General features: G+C 39.3%; 1 protein-coding gene and 1 long non-coding RNA gene across 9 annotated transcripts in view; one reads left to right on the top strand and one right to left on the bottom strand.

The window, feature by feature from the left end:
- Window positions 1–625: 625 nt before the first annotated feature.
- LOC145552815 (uncharacterized) lies at window positions 626–5,707 on the top strand. The gene is made up of 2 exons (XR_014088936.1): window positions 626–2,322; window positions 2,858–5,707. It is a non-coding gene; the product is annotated as an uncharacterized LOC145552815 (long non-coding RNA).
- Window positions 5,708–12,451: 6,744 nt separating this feature from the next.
- The window catches only part of frmd3 (FERM domain containing 3), a 53,449-nt gene continuing 40,952 nt past the window's right edge, over window positions 12,452–24,948 (bottom strand). For 6 of the 8 annotated variants that reach the window (XM_008418442.3, XM_081610695.1, XM_008418444.3 and 3 more), the window contains 2 exons: window positions 18,842–19,082; window positions 12,452–18,145 (listed from right to left, as the gene is read on the bottom strand). In XM_008418442.3, the coding sequence (XP_008416664.1) occupies window positions 17,665–18,145; window positions 18,842–19,082 (722 nt within the window). In that variant the 3' untranslated portion in view covers window positions 12,452–17,664. The remainder of the gene's footprint in view (window positions 18,146–18,841; window positions 19,083–24,948) is intronic. The other 2 variants (XM_081610696.1, XM_081610698.1) reach the window with 1 other exon arrangement.

The raw sequence follows: 24,948 nt of genomic DNA, 5'->3' as shown, positions 1-24,948 counted from the left end.
CAGCTTTAGTTATTAATTACATTTAGTCTGTTGTTTAGCAATGTATGTAAGTTATAAACATTTCTGAAGCTGTATTTACAATTTAGGAGTCGTTTATTATAGCACACTATGACTGTATAGATGCAAACAAGAAGTTGGAACGTGTGACTGTGAAGGTAAATGACTTTAAGGAAACTTTGGAAAAAGTTGCTGATATATATATATATATATATATATATATATATATATATATATATATATATATATATATATATATATATATATATATATATATATATATATATATATCAAACAGATCCCAGGAACAACATCAGACATCTCAGTCCAGAAATGTGCAGTTCTAGGCACAGCCAAGATACTGCGCAGAACCCTCAAGCTCCCAGGCCTCTGGTAGAGGACCCGAGCTCAGAGGATGAAACAGACCACCCGCGGAGGGTGAGAAGGGAATTTATATATATATATATATATATATATATATATATATATATATATATATATATATATATAGAGAGAGAGAGAGAGAGAGAGAGAGAGAGAGAGAGAGAGAGAAACTAACTGAAGAAAGAATTGTGTCAAATAAGGAATGTGCTATAGGGTGTCTTTGAAAAATTGTTTATAGCTGCAATGGTGTACAGCAGACTAACAGACTGATTATATCAAAAAAGTGAGACTTTCAGCTGCTTCCATTCTGTGCTTTACACAACCAAACAATTATTGTTATTAAATAGAAACTGAGTCCGGGTGTATGTTCATGCACATCAGAATAGCAATGCTGGTCAGAACTGTAACAAACATTGCTCCATCTACCTAAATGCTGCTATAATTTTTCCCATTTGAATAATTATTTGTCACTGTCTGCCATTCTCTGCTGTGGTGAACTACAGTCATGGCCAAAAGTTTTGAGAATGACACAAATGTTATATTTTCACATGATCTGCTGCCCTCTGGTTTTCATGTGTGTATGTCAGATGTTTTCACAACATACAGAAATACAATTGCAATCATATTATGAGTAACAAAAGCTTTTATTGACAGAATGAGTTAATGCAGCAATTCAATATTTGCAGTGTTGACCCCTCTTCTTCGGGACCTCTGCAATTCTCCCTGGCAGGCACGTGCAGAGGGGGGAGCTGGGGGTGCTTGAGCACCTGCCCTTTTTGCTCCTTGCCCCCAAATGCCCTTTTGGTCTTTTTTTAAAAATTATTATTATTTCCTAAGCCCTCTTCTGACACATAAGAACATGTGCTAAAATTCTTTGCTTTTTTGTTTCTTTTTTGTATAACATAATAAGCCAGTCAAAATCCAGATTACAGAACAGCTTTTGGTGAATTACAAAAAAAAACATTTTTGGTGAATAAAGTGGAGTAACTTGCTACTTGATGGAAAACGTTGAAGTATCGTTTCTGCTTCAGCTCGGAGTCGCGGTTTAAGCAGAGAGGTAATGAAATACAACAGACACTGACAGGCCTCTGCGTCTGCCTTTCTCTGAAGAACTACTGAGCGGGAGGAGACAGCCAGGTGAGGAGAAACTGTTCTTATCTATCGATTCAGTATTTTATCATACAGACATTAGGCTGTTGTTGATGTGCTATTAGCTAGCTGCTAGCTAACGACTTTGCTAGCTAAGTAAGCTAACTAAAAGCTTCTTCCCTGTATCTTTAATGATATCAGTCATTCTTTAGTATCGCTTATGCAATAAGGGCACATCGCCCGTCCAAAACCGATCATTTTCCATTTTCATAAGGGATATATGTCCAATCGTCTAATTTCCTTTGCTGCATACACATCGCATTTATTCTGGCATTAGGTAAATGTATCTTGAAGGAGAATAAGACTGAAATATTCACTTAGAATTAAAAATAACTCGCCCTGAATTACCATGAACTGTGTGTGTATCGTGTTTTGTGTGAGGAGGAGCGATCAGAAACGGCAGAGAACAGACTCGAGGTCTCACCGCTGGGGGCGCTCATGTTCCCAGATATTGTGATTGCACAACTGCAGAGTAAGACACAGTCAGCTAGCCATGGAGCTAGCCACACAGTAAATAAGTAAAGTACAGCGATATATTTGTTTTCTTCTCTCTTCCGGCGTCAACATAAAAGACTACATTTCTACACTTAAACAGTTTTCTAAAGTGGATTTTCAATTGAAGCAGGAGATGATAACTAAAGGAAGACCAACACCGGAGCTGAAAGTTTTACTTCAAGACAGTTTGATGATTCTCAAACGGAGTAGAAAAGATGCCGAGGATAGAGTTGGCTTTGGATGAACGGATATTCCTGTGCAGAATTAGGGGTGCATGGATTTCATTGACACGTAAAGGTAAGACAGCAATAAGGTGTTTTTGTTTAGGTTTTTATTTAAATGTGCGTTTTGTGGGCTACAGTTAATGTTTAAATAATTCAGTAAATTAGAAGCGGTAGCTAATCTACCACAGCAATTATTTATTAATAAAACATTCAGCCTAAAACGTACTACAACAACAAACTAAATGTTCTGTTCTGTGTGAAAAATTCTTGAGTGTTTTTTGGTGTTAAATACTAAAACATGAAGCGGCATTGTTGTCAGTTGCTATGGCAACTACTCTGCGTAGCTTGGCGAATACAGATCACTTTGCTGTGGATCATAGCACGAAATTAATACCTACATTTATAAGTTTCACTAAGTTAACGCGGTCATGGATGACACGTAAAAGATTAGTCTTTTACGTGTTTAAATATATATATATATATATATATATATATATATATATATATATATATATATATATATATAGATTAAAAATAAAAGCATAAATACATATTTTGATAAGAAATATATTATTCTTTATATATTTATTCTTTTATTTCTTCCACAGCTCCAGCACCATCCCTAGCCATTCTATATGGAGGACCAAAACTGACATAAGAAATAAAATAATATATATATCAGGCTGCACAGCTGGTGGTATGGCTGGTTCCTGAATGCCATCCTGTTTACCTTCATCCGCCGCAGTCTTCTCCTCTCCATCCGCCGCAGTCTTCTCTCCTCCGTCCGCCGCCTCCTGCCGCCGCAGTCTTCTCGCCTCCGTCCGCCACCTCCGTCCCGCAGTCTTCTCTCCTCCGTCCGCCGCAGTCTTCTTGCCTCCGTCCGCCGCCTCCGTCCGTCCGCTGCAGTCTTCTCTCCTCCGTCCCGCAGTCTTCTCGCCTCCGTCCGCCGCCTCCATCCGCCGCAGTCTTCTCTCCTCCGTCCGCCGCTGTCTTCTCGCCTCTGTTCACCTGTGCTGCCTGGACTTGGTGTTTTTGTCATGGGTCCACTATGTCAACCTCATGACCTACAAACCGCAATTTATGACGATCTGTCCAAGTCATTCTCCATGGGCTCTGGGAACTTCTTCAACACCCGAGTTTTTGCCTTGGCGACCACCCAAGCTGCATGCTAGTTGGACTTCCAGTATCCATCAGCTGCTTCCAGGGAGTCAATCCAAAAAGACCTGATAGTTCTCTATCTTTGGTTTGAGAGCATCCCTCCCTTCTGGTGCCTACGAGCTGATTTTAGGGTTGTCCCCAAAACAGGCACAGAAAATCTTGTGGCCACATCTCCGATAAGCCGCATTGACAGTGGAGTTGGGGGCGATGTTCTATCCACTTCCTCCAAAATGTGTTCAAAGTTCTTCCAGAGGTGAAATTTGAAGCTCTGTTTCACAGATGAGTCTGCCAGGATCCTCACAACACTTTTGGGCCTCTATGGTTTGACTGGAAGTTGACTGATGATGGGGGAGGATGCCAACCAGGGAGTGGTCAGTGGACAGCTCTGCCCGTCTTCACCCAAGAGTCCAAGACATACAGCCACAGATCAGATGGGAAACAACAAAGTCTACCATAGAACTGTGGCCATGGTGTTCTTGTGCTATGAGCACATATGGACACCTGTATGCTTGAACAAGGTGTACATTATGGACAGTCCATGACGAGCACAGAAGTCACATAACAGTACACTACTCAGGTTTAGATCAGGGTGGCCGATCCTCTCAACCACAAGCCTCCAGGTCTCACTGTGAGTGCCCATGTGAGTGTTGAAATCCCCCAGCAGAACCAGGAAGTCTCTTGGAGGGACACTCTCCAGCACCCCTCCAACAACTCCAAAAAATGTGCCCAATGTGGATTGCTACTTGTTAGCTTTTCTCCTTGGTAGGAGATTAGCCAACCTTCTGCCTTGCTGACGAAGCCACTTGGAAACTTGTGACCTTAAATTTCCGGCATTTCTGCTTTCAGATTGAACTTCCTCAACAGAAACATCCACTTCTTCAACATCATTGCTTTCATGATGTTGTGGCTCAATTTGAACATTATGTTCTGAGCTTTCTTCTGAATCCATTTCTTCTGATGTTGAACACTCAGAAATTCTCTCTAAAGGTGGCACGTAATTCTCCAAATTTAAATATCCCAGGAGGGATGATCTCCTAGAGGAAATAACCCTCCTGTAATAATTTTTGAAGAATTCAATGTCATCTTCTGTGAGAATTTCTGAAGAAGATGGTTTTTCTGAAGAATGCTCAGAAACTTCTTCAAAATGTGCCACAACATTATCAGCAGTTGTGTCAGCAGAAGGGATTTCCTCAGAGGCGACGTCCATATCTGCAGCGTCCATACCATCAAAATGGTCTGCGTAATTTTGAACTCTGTCTTCTGAGTTTCCATCAACAGAAGAAGCTTCTTCTACCAATGGATCCTCATAGACTGGTTCTAAATTTATCGCATCTTCCTGGCCGTCACAGCTCGTTTCAACGGCCAGGTCCATTTTGTCAAGGGGAACATCAGCACTTGTACAAACATCAGTGTCTGTGTCCCCTGGACAAGTTTCCAAGTGGAGTCCACAGATGCTTTCCAAAGCCACAGGATCTTCAACAGTAAAAGTTGCCAAACTTGTCAAGACACCTGAAGTGCCACTGACAAGGTTGGCAGAAGCGTCCATGTCACTTTGGTCTTCATCTGCGTCCCCAGGGCATGATTGTAAGTCCAGTCCACATATGCTTTCAAAAGCCACGGTGTCTTCAGGGGTAAAATCGATTAAAGGTGTCAATACCCCTGAAGTGGCACTGACAAGGTTAGTGGAAGCGTCCATGTCATTTTTTTCTTCATCTGTGTCCTCAGAGCAAGTGTCCCAATTCATTGCACAGATGCTCTCCAAAGCCACGGTGTCTTCAGGGGTGAAACTTGTTAATCTTGTCACAACACCTGAAATGGCACTGGCGATGTTGGCTGAAACATCCGTGTTGCTTTGGTCCTCTGGAATCAGCTCCTCAAACCCAAAATATCTCCACCTGATATTCTCTTTGCGGTCTTCGGCAACTTCTTCCTTATGTTGCCCAAGAACTTTCTCCACTCCTTTTGAGGCTAAGTAGCCCAGACCCCAACCGATCGTTAGCATCATTTTGTTGTTGAAATGCTTTGAAATTCTCTGAACGTGGATCTCTAAGGCAGCTGAAAGGCAAACTGAAAATTCTTGTATTCCAAATGATAATAATAATCTTTCGAACCTTTATGACATCATAGATGAGAACATTGGTGGCATGATGATGTCAAGCAACCTGTGTCAGGTTATTGTTTGTTTTAGTTGCTATGGAAACACAAGGAGTTATGTGTAAGGTGGGACTACTGTCAATAAAAAATGCATACGCAGACATCTAAATCCGTGAATGCAAGTCAATAAATGTGCATAAATTTAAGTTTTGTATTTGTCCTGTTTTTCAACTCATACATACGTGTAAAAATCAAAGATTTTACCTATGACAATACCCATAAACAAACAAATTAGTACAATTGTTTTATAGAGTATTTTTCCAGAAGTCACATTTAGAAACTGTCTCTAAGCCTCTGCTGGATCTATTTTGAACTGTCAGTGAAGAGGATCCCCTTAAACATATCATATCTTGCCTTAATTGCTTGTTTTGTTCATAAGGAAAATATTTAACATCTAAACAATTAGATTTTTATTTTTTTACATTTGAATCAGTGACGAGGATGATGCACCAAGCAGATCAGCCAAATAATGTTATGTTTAATCTCACCTTATTTATTTTTGTACCTTTTCTCATTCTCTAACATCTCAGCCTCTTTACTGTGTTTATGAATCGCCCCTTTGTGAGATCTCCTGTTTACTCTTAGCACCGCAGCATAAAGTGACAGTCTACCCAAAACATTTTGCTTCTCTGATTGCATTGCAGGACCAGTTAATGTTGTTCTATCAGTTTAGTTGCGTTTTGTTGCACTCTCCTAGTCATTTTTGAGTAAATTAGTTTTTTTCCCCAGTTGCGTTATTAAGCATGTTGCGATAAAAAAAACCCATAATAAAAGTAGCAGGGAGAACCTGATACCACAGTCATAAATAGTTCCCCATTGATTTCCATGAAGCCATCTCATTTGGAACAAACAGCAAATACCTGCAGCGATACTACTGCTGGGTTGATGTAAATATCCATACAGGTGTGTCCAGTTTGAGTGAAAAGAGGTGCGTGGGATCTGTGCTGAGGTAAACTCAATCCAGCTACGTCAACGCGCAGAGGCGCCAGCTTTAAATGCATAAACTATCTTCTATCTTGTAGGACTAAATCTGCTCCGCCAGTGAAGCGTTCAGAGCAACACAGACAAATAAAAACTTTTTTTTATTATTATCATTTTCCTAAGAACATAAGAAAGGCTTAGCCTGGCGGTGGCGCTAAAGCATGGCGGGTCGCCAGGCTTATAGTATACTGGGGGAAACCCTGATCAGGCAGTCAGAGCGCTGTGGGAGACAGCACAGCTGTGAATATGAGAGAATACTGCATTTAACGGCGCAGTGCGATATCGCTCTGCAGCGCCTATCCTGACCAGGAGCAAATCCTTTTTCGATTCCAAAAGAAAACTGAACAAAGCAGTTTCACCCTGAATGATGGAAACCTGTGATTGGGAGAAACGATGGTTAATTCTCACAGCGTTCCATCTGCAGGCCACACAGTGAAACTACTCACTGTGTAATGAAGCTGACGGAGCAGTTTTCAACCTGTAATGAACAACCTACTTTAGTTCCAGCTGTGATATTCTATACCTGTTACGGACTCCATGCAAAACCCAATTTTTAGCTATTTTACTGCCGGTCTGAAATGACAATTACTGTCAACTATTCAGCGTTCAATAGATTAGATGTAGGATCTGAGCTAAACTAGTAGTCAATCTAACTATAAGCTTTATTACAAACAGAAGTCTAGTCTTAAAAGTAGACAGTGTGCTGAGGAAGAAGTTAATGTGTACAAATCATTTTATATTTTAAACACTAAACACCGATCAAAGACTGGAGCTGGAGGGTGCTTGGGCACCTGACCCTTTTGCTCCTTGCCCCCAAGTGCCCTTTTGGTAAATTTTTATATATTTTTTTATTTATTTATTCATTTGTATTATTATTTTCTAAGCCCTCTTCTGACGCATAATAACATGTACTAAAATGATGATGATGATTATTATTATTATTATTTTTTGTATAACATAAACTGGTCACGGGCTGCACAGTGGCGCAGTTGGTAGAGCTGTTGCCTTGCAGCAAGAAGGTTCTGGGTTCGATTCCCGGCCTGGGGTCTTTCTGCATGGAGTTTGCATGTTCTCCCTGTGCGTGCGTGGGTTTTCTCCGGGTACTCAGGTTTCCTTCCACAGTCCAAAAACATGACTGTCAGGTTAATTGGCCTCTCCAAATTGCCCCTAGGTGTGAGTGCATGGTTGTGTGTCCTGTGTGTCTCTGTGTTGCCCTGCGACAGACTGGCGACCTGTCCAGGGTGTACCCCGCCTCTCGCCCGAAACGTTGGCTGGAGATGGGCACCAGCACCCCTCCCGACCCCACTGAGGGAAAAAGGGTGCAAGAAAATGGATGGATAAACTGGTCACCTTGTTACCTTTGACCTTTTGCCCGTGATGCATGACCGAACGTTCCAGATTACATAACAGTTTTTGGTGAATTAAAAAAAACGTTTTTGGTAAATAAAGTGGAGTAGACTTGCTACTTGTCCGATGACGGAAAATGTTGAACGTTGCATTGTTTCTGCTTCAGCTCGGAGTCACGGTTTAACTAGAGAGGTAATGAAATACAACAGATACTGACAGGCCTCTGCGTCTGCCTTTCTCTGAAGAACTACTGAGCGGGAGGAGACAGCCAGGTGAGGAGAAACTGTTCTTATCTATCGATTCAGTATTTTATCATACAGACATTAGGCTGTTGTTGTTGTGCTATTAGCTAGCTGCTAGCTAACGACTTTGCTAGCAAAGCAAGATAACTAAAAGCTTCTTCCCTGTATCTTTAATGATATCAGTCATTCTTTAGTATCGCTTATGCAATAAGGGCACATCGCCTGTCCAAAACCGATCATCTCCATAATGGATGTATGTCCGATCTTCTAATTTCCTTTGCTGCATAATGTACATTGCATTTATTCTGGCGTTAGGTAAATGTATCTTGAAGGAGAATAACACTTAATTAAAAATAACTCACCCTGAATTACCATGATAGATATAAAGTGTGTAATTAATGAAGTGGAAAAAACTCCAGTTTATGGTCTATAAAAATGTGTTTATAAAAACACATTTTTGTCTTGTGAACTTAAGTTATTTGCCAAACATAAACTTTTATTTGCACACATCATTATTTGCCAAACATAAACTTTTATTTGCACACATCAGAAATCTTTTGTTGTGATTTTGGGCCCTGCTCACAACGTCATGTGAGAATCACAAGCAAAACTTTGAGTCACAAACAAAAACTTAGAATAGCAAGAAAAGATTTCTGACATGCGCAAATAAGTTTGTTTTGCAAAAAAAAAATTCACTTCATGAGACAAATGTGTGATTTAAATGTTTAAAAAAGTTGTTTTTTTTTTTTTTTAGCAAATCTCAGTAGTCTTCTCATGGTGACATGCATCAACAATTCAATTTTTGCTTTTGTGTTTATTTTTTCTGCAATTCCCCGTTAAAGTTTGTTGCAGCTCTGCTTTCCTGGATGGACCATCTTCATCTCCACTGCAGCAAACAGGCAGCTCTGTTTTATAGATTAAAGTACACTAAAAGGTTGCATTGTGCCCTTGTTTATATTTGTAATAGTGTAATTCTGTAAAGACAAAATATGTCTGGTGGTCCAGCTCTGATTTACATATCTTGCTAAATTGCGGGTTTGAATATTGCAATACTTTCCTATAACAAAATAGACCTGCAGAAAGAAATTACTAATAAAATATCTTACATAGGCATAGTGTTATGCTCTATATAGAGATGTTCATTAGCTTTGATTGTATATGTCACATTTTTGTAATTTATCATTGTTTATTAAACTCTGAAAGTGGAGTGGCTTTGTTAACATTCTGTCCTAGAAGGTGGTTAGATGTGCCCTTTTTTTGTTGTTGAGCACCTGCCCCTTTAGTGGTCCCTGCACGGCCCTGCTCCTTGGCATGCTGTCAATCAACTTCTGGCCCAAATCCTGACTGATAGTCCATTCTTGCACAATCAATGCTTGCATTTTGTCAGGATTCCTAGGTTTTTGTTTGTACACCCGTCTCTTGATGATTGACCACAAGTTTTCAATGGGATTAAGATCTGGGGAGTTTCCAGGCCATGGACCCAAAATCTCTATGTTTTGTTCCCTGAGCCAGTTAGTTATCACCTTTGCTTTATGGCAAGGTGCTCCATCATGCTGGAAAAGGCATTGTTCATCACCAAACTGCTCTTGGACGGTTGGGAGAAGTTGCTCTTGGAGGACATTCTGGTATCATTCTTTATTCATGGCTGTGTTTTTAGGCAAGACTGTGAGAGAGCCGGCTCCCTTGGCTGAGAAGCAACCCCACACATGAATGGTTTCAGGAGGCTTTACAGTTGGCATGAGACAAGACTGGTGGTAGCGCTCACCTCGTCTTCTCCGAACAAGCTGTTTTTCAGATGTCCCAAACAATCGGAAAGGGGATTCATCAGAGAAATGACTTTACCCCAGTCCTCAGCAGTCCACTCCCTGTACCTTTTACAGAATATCAGTCTGTCCCTGATGTTTTTCCTGGAGAGAAGTGGCTTCTTTGCTGCCCTCCTTGAAACCAGGCTTTGCTATAAAGAGTCTCCGCCTCACAGTGCGTGCAGATGCGCTCACACCTGCCTGCTGCCATTCCTGTCCTGGCGCTTGCTGGTCTTTCTTGGGCGCCATGGAGCCTTTTTGGAAACAATGGAACCTCTCTCCCTGAAGTTCTTGATGATGCAATAGATTGTTGACTGAGGTGCAATCTTTCTAGCTGCGATACTCTTCCCTGTTGGGCCATTTTTGTGCAGTGCAATGATGACTGCACATGTTTCTTTAGAGATAACCATGGATCACAGAAGAGAAACAATGATGCCAAGCACCAGCCTCTTTTTAAAGTGTCCAGTGGTGTCATTCTTACTTAATCATGACAGATTGATCTCCAGCCCTGTCCTCATCAACACCCACACCTGTGTTAATGGAGCAATCACTGAAACGATGTTAGCTGGTCCTTTTAAGGCAGGGCTGCAATGAAGTTGAAATGTGTTTTGGGGGATAAAGTTCATTTTCTAGGTAAATATTGACTTTGCAATTAATTCCTGTTAAGCTGATCACTCTTTATAACATTCTGGAGTATATGCAAATTGCCATTATAAAAACTGAAGCAGTAGACTTTGTAAATATTAACATTTGAATCATTCTCAAAACTTTTGGCTGAACGTAGGCAGACTGGATTCACAATATTTCCCTTTGAAATCACTGACAAAGTCTTCAGTCTTTTAAATCTCCAAGCTTCTCCTCTAAAGCTTCCTCCTAAAGTCTGATCTTCATATAAATCTCCCCAACATACACTAATGTTCAAAAGGTGATCACTGTTAGTCAACTTTCATCCAAGTTATTTTTTACTGTAGACGAGGAGATGGCTCTGCCAACTGTAGAGGAAAAGTTGTAAAAATTATGTCACATTTTGGCTCCTCTATTATTTATGAATGCAAGAGTTTCCTAAATTGGATCTGCTCTGCAGGTGAGCTGAACAGCCTCATCAAATTCCTTATAAAATTACTGCATTTGTTGCCATAAAGTTTCGTGAGCAAAAGCTTGACAGGAATATTCTTTCATTGCAAATATCTGCTTTGAGCTCTGATGACTGCAGGTGTGTCTTTCACAGTCAAATTGTCACAATACTCGGTTTCTTTATGTTGACAAAATGTGACTAATTTTTAAAACCTTTTTAAGCATTTGTGGCGTGTTTTAATGCTGAATTTAATCTACCGTCTTTATGGTGTCTGTTTCATGCAGAACAAGGATTCTTAATCTTTTAAAAATTACTTGCCGTTTATTTTTTGCTTTTTCATCTCCTGCTTCTCTATTTTTTTTCCAACAATAAAACCCTTGACTGAGCTGCTTATAAAACAAGTCTTTCATATTAATATATTTTCATATTTTCCTTTCTTTTCTTTTTTTTTGCAGTTGTGTGACACTCGCTGCATGCAACCCCATGCTTCTTTTGTAAGAAACATTTCCCCCTGATGACATAGACTCCTTGATCCACCATCTGATGTAAGAACTTGATTTTTCCTGCCAGATGTGTTTGTAAAGGTGCCTTTGACTGAACATGTATACTGTTCTACAGTGGAGTTTGTTGGTACCTTGCAACATGTTTTCAGTTCATGTGAAATTATTTTTATTACAAATATTTTAAATATCACACAATGAGGGAGATTTGTAATCACACTGGGTCATCGTCATTTGGTGTTCGTTATCTAATACTTACTTGTCAGCTGTTTTATGTAAAGGAAACCTGGCAAAATTTTTATGAGTGTAAATTTTTATCAGTGAAGGCTACTTCCTGTAGAAAAAACATGTTCACAAAGCTCCAAAGGCCGTCAAGTTCAATCCAACAGAGCACCTTTGAGATGTGGTGGAACCAAAAATATCTGAAAAAACCTCTCCAACTATTACAAAAAATTTAATTATGAAGGAAACCGGATTTTCCAACCTGGTTCCAGGAAGGTGCGCCTGATAAAAAAGACATTAAGTGACAATAAGATGAGCTGACATGAGTCAAGTCTTAGCAGCTAAAGTGATTGTGTTTATTTCTTTCAAGTTATCTTATCTTAGTTGCATTGTTCTGGTCTTTTCCACACAGAAGGAGGATCTTGAGCGTTTCTGATCAAGCTCCACCATAAGGTTCCTGTTTCTTAAAAGGTTTATGGAAAAACTAATGAAACTGGTTCTGATAGTGAAAACTCGAAATATTGTTGTATTCCCCTAATCTACAGTAGTGTCTGTGCCATATGTTTTATTATACAGTATGAAAACAGACGATGTAGTTGATAAAATGTACCACAAGAGGGACATGGTTGTCATAAAATGCATTAAATAATGGAATTGTCTGTGATCTTTTCTGATTGTTTTGACATAACAGATTATAACTAAAAGAATAAACAAGACCATATTAACCATATTCTTTAGGGATCTTTATTGTGGCAGTATTAACATAGAAAACAATCCATGTTTATTTTTAGAACATACAAACATTCAAAGTTTTACTCCACAAAATTCATAAGGCTTGGTTGTCTCTGGTTTTCTTTATTCTTTCTTTTTTCTTCAGATTGATTTTAAAAAGAAAAATCTCCCAGAGTGGCTTAGTCAAAGAGACTGAAAAGAAAAAAAAAATCCAAAACAGACAAACAACAAAAAGAACTGTCTAAAAATAAAAAATAAACTTAAACATCAAAAACTAAAACCCCAGTCTGTAGTTTACATACAGTCATCATATTTTGGGTTCTTCGTAATGAATTGAAATTTTACTTTTTCCAGGTTGGATGGATAATACAACAACATAAAACATTTTGGAGGATAGTGCACAGGTTTACTGTGGATTTTGTTTAATTCATAAATAATTCATCATAAAATATACAGGCCCTGATATTTCCACTGACATTTGGCTGATATATCACTTAAGTTTCTTTGGCTACTGTTAGTAGGTTTCCTGAAACCTACTAACTTTCAGAATAATTTTGACCTCTCCACACTCAAAACATAAATGTTCCAGTAAAATCCTCAAATCAGTATTACCAGGATTACATCCATGACACATGATGGCTGTATGTAAACTTCTAATGGGAACTGTAACCACATAACCTTCAAAACAATCAGTTTGGTTGACAATTGAAAAAAACACACCAGAGGAACCGTGCAAGATAATCTGCTACTGTACATGCACATAAAACGCTGAATTAATACACTTCCCGCACCCTTTTACTTATTATCCAGCATTTTTTGCATATATAAGACCTGAGTTTTATAATCTTAAATACATTTGCTAAAAACAGTTGATAATTTTATACAATTTAAATTTCAGGTATTATTTTATTTGTCAAATTTGATTTAAATGACAGAAAATTTGGTTTTGAATTTGAAATTATGATTAAAGGACCACATCATTAACAACTCAAGTAACATCAGCTGGTGCATCATTTTGTGATTTATTATGATTCAAATCACAACTAATATCAGCTGTAGGCCTACTCTCCATCAAACTACTGAGTTATCAAACACAGGAGGCTATTTAGCTCAAATAGCAGGAGCTACAAACTCAAATCAATCAAATGCCATCAAAGAATGCTAACAGAAAAATGAGCTACGGTGGCCGTGCTACATGTCATATCAGGCTATGGAGGGTTTTCAGAACCAAAAGTTTTGTTCATTGTTTGCAGAGGTTAAGGGTTTTTACACTTGCTTTCACAAACGGAACATATATGTTGACCATGACTGGAGTCCTGTTAAATGTATGTTTCTCTCAACTAAAATCACATGAATCCAGTTTTTGGCTGCTAACATGCAAGCATGCTGTTAGCGATGAGATTAGCTTAGCTTTAATGGCTTACAGTGACATAGCGTAGCATGATGAAGCTATTTCGCAGCTTCTTTTTGGGGGCCAGAAGAAATGTACATTTCCAAAACTTCTTGAATTATTTAAGATTTTTATGCTTTATCTGAGAGGAAGCTCTTACAGAGTTAATGCAGAAAACCACGTGTAACCAACATCAAGCAGATAAATAAGATTAAAGCCTAATTATGAATGAGAACCAAAGCTTTCAAGAGTATGTGGGATGAATGTTCCTCTCTCAGCTGACAGAAACACAGATAACATGCATTATTTTAAAATGGATGAGACAGCCAAGCCTCTTTACACAAAGACATACATAGGGAAGAAAGGAGGAAAATCTTTACCTGCAGTCGGCCTGTTTTTTTCTTCTTATTTAAACCACAACTATAAACACAATATTTACATATGAGGACATGCAGTTTGCACTGAGAGCTAATGGAGCCAGTGAACTAATATAAAAGTTGCAGCACAGCAATCAAAGACTAAAACCAGTGACAAACTATGTCTTTATAAATGTACATGATGTGTTTACATAGTCTTTTTGTTTGTTTGTTTGTTCTGCAAAGTATCACAAGTCTTTTTGATGTCATGACATTTAGGGAAAAAAGGACATATTCGTCTGTCATTGGGTGAGAATTATGTTACAGTGTCAGTGCATACGGGTCAGGTTCATCCTCCACAGTGAAGCAAAGCTGAACTCAGATCTGTGACATTTAAAGTAAAACGCCGTCATGGCGTTTTGGCCCTTTGCTTAGGTTCACCTATGAAAGTCAGTGCATGTGCTGTCGTAGGAAAATAAATGCTTTGTCTTAAAGTACATGTTTCTGTTGTTACTGCATATTTTCTATGCATAAAACTTGCAAATGCATAAAGTGTATAAAGTTACATAGCAATACAGCTGATCATAAGACATCAGATAGAAGAGAATTTGATGTTAGACTGTGTGCTGCAGCCTGACAGACTGGATGAAAAGTGACATCTGCATGTAAGGTAAATGTTACTTATTCAGTAAAAGCACATTGAAGGAGACACTTTATGTTCCAGTTCCTATTAGAATGACATGATGCATACACAGCTGATTAAATTAGGCAGACAATCTGCAGCCATAATATCTTGTTCCACATAAACTGCTTTGGTGTCCAGAAAAGCACGTGACTGTAATGTGTGTTAATATATCCTTTGTGTGACATCTTTTTTCATGTTAACATAAACAGTTGAGCTTTCCTGAGAGTAAGCTACATGTTACGGTTTTTTTTAGTCTAACCAAGTCCCGTGCTCACCATTGTTTGTCTTTCGTAGCCTTTACATATTAACAATTTACTGATAGTTGAATATTTTTCAGTCACGGATGATTTTATCCCAGACTTTCTTCTCTTGTATTACGTTAATGCTTCACAAAACAAAGAACTGAATGACGGTAAGATACTCCAATGCAGCAACTTTCTCAACTACTTTTCCAAGCAATTATCTCTTTAAATACTTTTGTGACTTTACCTAGAACAACAGCAAAGGTGGAGTGAGTAGGCATTTCTATGGATCATCCTAAAAATGAATACAGATCAGTTCAAATTTGTGTTTGTGTTGGGTAAATATGTTTGGTATTATTTCTTTTACACCAGTGAACGGTTTGAATGATTGGACTAGGCCCGTGGTTCTCACATTCTGGTACAAGTACCACTGCTAGTTTTAATATTACGCAGTGTCTGATTTATCAGGGAAATCGGGTCTGAAAATGAGTTGGAAATCAGTGTTATTTGCTAAATTTAGGGTGTTCACAAAAAGTAACAAACGATTTTCTAGGCAAACAAACAGCGAGTGTAACGCATGCAGGAGAAAGAAATCATTAAAACAGCTCTTAAAATAAAAGGGGACTGTTTTTCAGATAAGGCTTCAAATTTAGTCAATGACATGACGGATAAAACAGAAACCAAATAGCAAATTAGGAGTGGTTTGATGGGGTAATAAATATCTGTGGCCTAAAAAAGGAAAACGCGTCTGTTTTTACCAGCAAGATAACTACTAGAAATGGGCACCAAATTAAAAACCTGCTAATTGTCTTAAGTAAGACTGCAGCAACTAAGAATTCGACATGTATTCAACCTCCCTAAACAGTAAAACTAGTAGATTTTTACAAGGCCAATGTTTTCAAGCAGCTTAAGCTCACAAAGCCATGGCAGAGTCATCTGGGCTTTCTCAAACTTTAGTGTCTGTAAACCTCTGAATTTATAGCAATGAGCTATAATTGACAGTAATTTGTTCTCATTACTCTGACATTTAGCAAATAAAAATACTGCTGGCAGCTACAACAGCAACAAATCAAGTCTTGTTCATTGTGAGACAAAGACAAAAAATTATCTGCTTATTTTTACAGAGTGTGTGTAAATATCTGGTTTTAGCTGTGTGTGTGAAATGGCTTGTTCACTGGCAAAGTCAAATGGCAAAGAGAGGCACTGACCCAGTTAATAGTACTTAGTGTTTGATAAGGTGGTACTTGTAATCAAAAGTATGAGAACCATTCAACCAAACCAACCTAAAGACTCACTTATCACTTATGTTTCTTAATTTTGTGCCAATAACAAACTTCTTCAAAATCATAAATCAAACAGCAATTCTCAGTTTCACTATTTAGAAGCGTCTTCACTTCCCTTTTCTTTTCTCTTCTTTGCTGCATTTGTTGAAAGTATCATGTTGAACGATGAACGCTAGTCCACGAGCTAACATTTAAAACACTTGACGGTTCCACAAAGAACATCCTAACATCACAAACAGGTTTGTTTTTCTCTACGGCTTTCCTTTGTAATGACATCAAATAATCCAAAAAAAGCTGAAGGATTTGTGCTCTAACCTCTGCTGGAGTAAAACCAGATTTCTACCACAAAGACGACACATGTTGACGGTAGTCTTAAAAAAATAGTTTCTCAACACCCTTCATTCTGATAAACTGCAGTAAATTAGCTTTTTTATTATTTTTTTAGTAATCTTTTGTAAACTCTTAATTTGAAAATAAGCTCAAAGTAGATCTTCTGACTGAAAAATTCCTGAAAGATCTGAATCACATAAAAATGTACAAAACTTTAAAAACAACTTATTTAATATTGGTAGCAATTTTTAATGTCTTGGTGTAGTTTTTTTTTTTAATTTTATTTTTTTAAATCTGTTGCTCAGATTGTTGCTTTTGTTTACTGGTAAGTATGCATTTTTTACTCTTTCCTTTCCCACCCACTCCGTCATGACTGACAGACTTGATTAGCCAATCAGGTGATCTGGTTCGAAGAATGAACACCAATCAGAACAGTTTGTGAAGCCTACTGTAAAGGCTTTGCCTGAACTCGTCAGCATCAAGAGTGGCGAGGCCTTCAAGTCTAAACGAAAATAAAAACAATAAAACTAATACATTTTTCAGTTTCCCTTCCCTCCATGACTTCCCTTTTTGTTCTCAGGTAGTTCTTGCCAGAAATGTCAGTCTTATCAAGTGATTCAACTTCATAATAAAGAAGGATGTCCCTCCCTAGTTTCAGTTTTACTAAGAGGTAAGTCGTTCTACCAATGAGGAGAAAGAACAATACTCGTTTCCAAAGTGTTTAGCACAAACTGACTCAATCCAAACAAGCAATTTTCCTTCACCTCATTGGCAGGTTGAATTGTCTACCTTGGGAGGCGTCGCTTTTTAAGACATTTCACATTAAATCACATGTATAGACAAACATTTGGGCCCAGCTTTTTCCTTTTTCCTTGACTCATCACTGATTTCTCTCTCTTTCTCCGGCTTGTCTTGCCTAGTCAGACCACAGGTTCTCCATGGCCATGCTAATCTTGCACAGAATCCAGCGTCGAAGTGGGCAGTAATACTCGTAGTGGAACTGCTCAAACTCTGGCGTCTGTCGGATCTCGTGGAGGAACGACACATCGATGTCCGACTCCAGCAGCAGCAGCAGTGTGGGCACAGTGACAAGCAGGACCCCCATGAGCACGGCTACGAACCTGGCTACCCCCAGCACCCAGGTGTTGACTCTCTCGTTGGACGAAAGCAGCCGCAGGCTGCTGGCCAGGACTCCGCTCATTCGGCTTCTGGCGGCCAGGCGAGTGCGTTCAAATTCGCGGTCCCGCTCCCTCTCGGCCTCCAACTGGGCCTGGATGTCGGGGTCAGCATGGAGCTCTCTCAGCAGTCTAGCGGGACTCTGGACAGGACTGGTGAAGAGCTGGTTGACTCCTCCCTGACTGTCTTCCACTGGGGTGGGGAGCATGCTGGCGCAGGGGCTGGAGAGGGGAGACAAGATGTTCATGAAATCAGAAAGATCCTAAAGCAAAATGCAACTAGACAGTTTTTTTTCAGAGAATATTTGCAGGTGCATGCAGACTGCTTCTACTAACATATGTTAAAGAATGTTTCACTTTATGTGACAGCAGAAGACCTAGCCTAAAAGTACCACCAGATTAGTTACAAAGTGAGTTAAAGACCTCATAAAATGGCAAAGAAAATGTTTAGGTAGAGCTCAAAAGCTGTTGGCAAGATGGCCTCTCAACCTGGATAAGTTAGATGAGTTCATGCTGGATTAACGGGCTAAAATTTAGTGAGCTTTTGTGAAAAGCTTGTGGAAGAATAACCCAAAAACATTTGACCAGGTCATAGAGTTAAAAAGGCAACGAAAGAAAATATATCTGAACTTCTGAATATGTAGAGAGTTAAAAAACAATAAGGAGGGACATTCTCCCTCCTTATTGTAGCAGTTGGCAAATATAAATAAAAATGTAAATTCTAACTGATCTAAAATCTGAAAGGTTTAGTCTGATTTATTATGAATTAGAAAGATACAAACATAATTATGCCTTTTTTTTAAACTAGTAGCCTTGCAGCAACTTATTACTCTTTTGCCTGCTACTTGGTCAGAGTGAAATAAACGAACATAAAATGTAAAATATAATTACGATCTATCTTTATGCAACTTTAAAGACCTGTATGCAAGTTCAGAGATGGTGAGTGCACCGCCGCCCTCGTCGCCTTCCTCCAGTCCGTCTTCGGCTTTTGGTGTTAGGGGTGGGAGGTATGGGGTTTCCATGGAGACACAGTGAGGCTGCAGGTCATTGATCAAAGAAGAGCTTCCCCTCTCTGCACATGATTGTTCTGTGTCCGCCGCCGCCGCTGAGGGTTCGAGAGGAGACAGAGGAACTGGATCCTTCACAGCAACAACGCCTGCTAAAGGACAATTACAAAAAAAAGAAAGCCATTCATTATTCAGCAAAGTTAAATATAATTTCAGACAAATGGAAATTAAATATCACACAGAGAAGGCTAAGCTTCACTGGATACAAATCCCCAAAATAATTGGATAGTCCAAAAACAAAAGTATTTATTTATGCCTGGCCTGTAAGAGAAGGACACTGGTGGCAAATCCCCCGTGTGAATAAGTCACCTTCATAAAACACACAAACATCCGCTGTTCAATGCATCAACCTCACGATGGCGCTCCTGTCCTACTTAGAGACAGAACAAGTGCCGCATACAATGAAAGAAATGCTGCCTAATAAAAACGAAGTAACCAGCTTTGAATTAAATGTGAAAGAAAATGAGGTCAGTTATGTAACTTGTTGATACAGGAGTGACAGACATGAAAGACCTGCCATCTGCTTGGTTCAAAGTGCGCGTCGCAGCCGCAGGATGTTCTGTTCGGCCTGCGGAGGCCAGCGGGGGCATCTTGCTGTGCATTAGTCGAGGTTGCGATCAATTCTGAGATGCTGTTTGTGGTTCTGTGTCGTCCAACTTCAGGCTCGTGGCAAAGTGAATCTCTTTGATGACGTGATGCGGACGGACAGGAGAGCAGCTGTGTGCGGATTTACTCAACTCCAAGGTGTTGGCTCAATAATGAGTGAATGAATCTAAATAATGAAACTAAATACAATCTGACTAAATAAGTGATGTATGTGTTTAAAAATAAAGCCAGCTGCCATCCTGCAGCAGATAAAGAAGAGGCTGGGGGGTAAACGTCTTGAGAAATAAGACTCGGATAGTCAAGAAGTCCAACTGCAGAGCCTGTCTTGCGGTTTTGTGATGAAACACACATTCATGAGCGAAATCACAGCCAGTGCTGATGGATGGGAAGCTAGTGGTGACAGTAACCATAGAAACACAGCCAGAAAGAAACAACATGTGTGTGCAAAACGTAACACATGGGAATCGGAATCAGAAGTAAAGAACTGTGGAAAAAAGAGGGACTCTGTATTATTTCTTAAACCACTGATTTAAGATGCCACTTTCACCCTTTCATCTTAAATATCCTCTTATTCCATGCAGGTTGAATCAAAATGAACCTTTTTATCTCTTTGACCTTTGAAATCTGATGCTGCATATTTCAAAGTTTGTCTTGAAATAATGCACTTATTTTACTAATTCAGGAGTAAAAAAGCTTCTAAGTGTTTCTTCTTGTGTCACTTATGAATAAACCTTAATTTTGATAAATATACCAGAATGTAATTGCTTCATTTATTTGAGATAAACTGTTTTTTTTGTTTTGTTTTGTTTTTTTACAGGTTAAACACTGTTCTGGGACTGGTAGCTAACTTTGCAAGACTGGGACAAATTTGTTAATAAACTTTTAATAATTTGACACTTTTTGGTCCAAAATGTTTTATACAAATTGTTTTCCTCTTTTCTTTATTCAGCTTTATTTAGCTGTCTGGAAGGTTTGTGGTTTCCAGTTTGTAGAGTTTGGTCCTGCACGCATCAGGTTTTCTGGGTACCATGCTTTCCTCTCAACAACACAAGGCCATGATGGATTAACTGGAAAAACTAAAGTTCATAATTATCTGGTCAAACCACATTGTTCATAGTTCACAGATCTGCAGTGTTCAGAGTGTAGGGCTATTCACTTTACAATTTATAAGGTTAGTTTATGTGAAATGGGCATGTGCATGTGGCTATGCCTCTGATGTACGTCGAACTGTTTCTCCCTTCTTTATACTCATCTTACTTTGTTCCAGTGAGCCTCTCTGATGTGCCGTTCTGGTTCCCGCGATCCGTCCGCCGTGCCCCACCAGCCTCACGTAAACGTCTCTTGCGGTGTGATTAGCTATCCGTAGATGGATGCTCCGCCGCGTTGTGATCTTAACCTGACATCTGGCAGCCTCGGCCACCACCACTGAGGCTGCTTGCTCCTCAAAAACCTCAATAGGCCCGACCCGACCCGGCTCCATCCCCTCTCCCTGTGGTCTCTCTGGTATCAGGTCCACCATCAGCCCCCCTGCCTGTCCAGGACTTCCACACCTTATAGTGTCCCCTACTTTAGAGTGATCACTGACTCTCAGCTCCAAGCTGCTTTGCAGGAATTCCCCGCCAACATCACCACCGTTCCTGTGCTCAAGAAGCTCCATGGTTTACGGCGAACTTCGGACTGGGGTGCCAGCTGGACTCAAAGGCTAGAGACAGACGCCGTGAGACACTCACCAGACACATGCCCTCGCTCATACACAGACACAGTGGGCCCTGCTGTGAATGTCAGGGATATTAACATGGAGTGGAGGGGGCATTAGAGGCGGATCAGGCCCAAAGCTGCACTTTCTATATATAACCAAGTGGTCCTAGCTGCAGAGAAGCAGCTAATCTAGCTGTGATTACAGAGGGGCAGGCCTGACCCCGACCACCATGGGGATCACTTTCTTTTCCTTTCTACAAGCCTGACTTTATCTGCCTCTTTTCCTCCTGAGATAAACTTGGTTCTGTGGGCATTAGTTGCAAGGCAAAGACAAAAATTGTTCACCGAAATGCATCCTCCAAGCCCCCGATTAGCCAGAGGTGACGACTTGTCGCATCACTCCCATGTCCTTACTATCTGTGATGCAACCATCTGAAGGAGGTCCAAATTTATAGTGCCATTGAAATAATGTATCTGTAGACCAAACTGTGACATAAGAAGTTTGTCTGTGTGTATTTGGTGCTTCAGACTGGAGCAGGCTACACTAGCAGGACAAGGACATCACTGACCTTGGGTCAGCTTCCTGTTCCCCCACTAATGGTTCAGATTAGTGCTCTGAATATAGATGGTGATCCTAGACCATCTTGAGGACACTTTATCCCAAAGTCCTTGCAGCAGATTCTTCAGTCAGCATTTGACAGTATATTGGTGAGACGGTGCTTAAAAAGGCATGTTTTAATGATACTGGCTGCAAAATTTATGATACTTTAGTGATTTCTACACTGCAGAGAACATTTTTAAATTTAGTTTTATGTTAACACTCACTCTTTATGTTAACAGACCCTCACTTTGCAGAATAACTCATGATGTGAATTAATGGGGTGTGAGCCCCTCAATTAATGGTTGAATTTTGGCAAAAAGATGGGAAATGACAACTTGGCTGATAAAGAATAATAATAGTAATAACTTTACACCTTTGCATTAAGTGTTTTAAAAAATAGAGGTGGAAGAATTTGATTTCTGTAAAACTGCTCCTGCAGCTTTTGGTTAAACATGGCAGAAATATTATAATCATTTTCATTCTTTCACTTTTTCACATCAGATCAGATAATGTGAAGGTGAGTAACCTTTACAGACTTCATGTAAAGCCTTTGAGCAGTGAGGTTTTTATTTTTCTTAAAAACAAATGAGGGGGGAAAAGAGGACAGCAGAAAGAAAAATGTAGAGAAATCCTGTCCCTGAAGATAAAGAGGTTAAAAAGAATGATGTTTTTATGAAGATAGAAACAGGAGAATGCAGGTAGATGTGTGGGAGTAAATGGAGGAACAAAATAAATCAAGAAAAATTCAAATAGAGATATGGTGGCAGCAAGTGATGGCGGGAAAATAGTGGAACCATTTTGATGAAAAAGTGAAGGAGGTTTTATTATGGACCATGTTGTTCATGGAAAGATTCCCGATCCTTCCCGTTCTCATCCCACCCAACAATGAAACATCCTCTTCATCTCTCATTAATCCCTTATCATCCCATAAGCTATTCTGTTCAGTTTCTGATGTTTCTACTTTACATCCCAGAACCACTGAGTGATTCTGTCTGAGTGTCTGACTTCTCCATCCTAACCTTCACTGACTCTTAAACTGTAAAGATGAGGATCAACCTCCAGATCTATGTTTGCACTTATCTTCTCTTTCTTAACTCACTTAGACTAATTAACCCTTTCAGTGTGGTCCTCAATCAGCGTTTATAAAGTAAGATTTATCAATTTCTTCTGATTTAGTTGTCTCACTTCTCAAGGTCAACAAAAAACATTAGTTTATTTGCTTCCCTTTCTAATTGTCATTTCTTTACCATCTTTTTTCCACATCCACGCCTTTCACTCAGTTTGTGACACACGTCCCTCCTATCATTTAGCTCCTCGCTCATGTCGCCCTGTCTTGTTTCCATTCACCTTGTTTGTCTCTGCTCTCATATAATCCTACCCTGAGCTCTTCCACACCAGTTTCCCTTCCTGTCCTATCAACAACACTGGTAGATTAATAGATAAATGCTGGAAATAGTGCAAAGTAGACATTTAAATTGATATCTGTGGCCAGTGTTGACTGCATGATTTTAAACAACAAGATGCCAAATGCTTTGTTTCTTCTCACTGACCATGTGAGTCTAAGGTAACAAGTTGTGTATAAGACAGGATTTGCCACCTGATAACTTAAGTTGAGTTATAAACATTTTTTTTATTCCTATCCCATTTGAGCTGAACAAAGTTGGAAAAACTACAAGACCAAAACTGAAAAAAAAAAAAAAAAGAAATATATATATATAGAACTCAGAAAATTCAGATAGCAGATTGTTGTTGTTGTTGCTTGTTACAATGGATCGTTTTAATTTTTATAAAAAGCTAGTTGCTTTAATATAGATATAGGTAAATACTGGAATCAACGTAAAATTTGGTTACTTTGTTCTCATCAGATTGTTTTGAGAAAATTCTAAACTTTTTCTTTAGTGTTATCATTCTGGAAATGTAGCCTTATTCAGAGTCAGATAGAAAACAGAAACATTCATACAAATGGGGGGTTTCTACTTCCTCTATGATGTGGAAAAAAAGAGACTGTTTTAGGCATCCATGAAAATGGAACATATTCCAGGGTTCTTGATACATTTTGACCTTCCTTGTTGCTTCATGTATATGTTTTATAATTTGTGTTTGCAGTTGTGTTTTCTGACTAAGTATGGTGTGTCTGTATGTCGGTTTCGATCTATAATGCACATCCTGCAGATAGATAAAAACTGTTAGATTTGTTTTTATTTAATTCATACCTTTAGTTGCATATAATTACCTGTAATGCACAGGCAAGAAGGAGTTATAAGCAACTTGTGTTATTCATCAAGTGATCATTTGACTCTGGCGCCAAAACAGTTTGCGATGAATACCTCTAGCTACGCTCCTAGTGTACAGACGTAAACAAATGATTTGTTTCTGACTAAACACTTTTAGTTGGTTTTTAGTTAGGAGTCAAATGTCAAAAGTCATCCAGAACAGTATAAAGAAATGTAGGAGAAATAAACGAGCCAAATGGAGACAGAAACAAAGGGGAATAAACAGAACAGCAAAGAAACATGGCAGGGTAAATAAAACACAAGAATAAGTAAAAAACTAAGATGAGTCTAATATTCCTCTTAATATAGTTGATGTACTTTACTACACATAAACTATATTAAGTTGATGTATGACGCAATCATTTCTTATTAGTGCAGAGCCGATGACAAACAAAATTAACAAAAACTTGCAGGCCCAGATGCTCACAGGGGCGTAAACAGACAGACTCCTTGGAGCCAAATGCATCGCTTGTGATTGAGTTTTCCTTAATGATATGGTGGCAGATGTTTGCTGTGCGGCTGTGTTTCCGAGATGACAAAGAGTACATCTGACTCTGTAAAAACAACACACACACAAAGTCAGACATGCAGACACTCAGAGGCATGGGGGGGGTGGGATCCTCGGGGAGGATTACGGGAGGGGTATTTTTAGCGTTCTGCAATTGGAGTCTCCAGGGAGACGAGGCTGATGGAGGGAGCATCAGCTGCTCAATTAACTCTCGCTGGCTGAGAGTCACACATGAGCTTCCTCTTACACAAGGGAGGCCCAATGTGACTTTC

The sequence above is a fragment of the Poecilia reticulata genome, chromosome 9 (assembly GCF_904066995.2).
Source record: "Poecilia reticulata chromosome 9, P_reticulata-male-v2, whole genome shotgun sequence".
NCBI lineage: Eukaryota > Metazoa > Chordata > Actinopteri > Cyprinodontiformes > Poeciliidae > Poecilia > Poecilia reticulata.
Note: the sequence above shows the minus strand (reverse complement) of the source record. Positions and strands in the feature narration are given on the sequence as shown.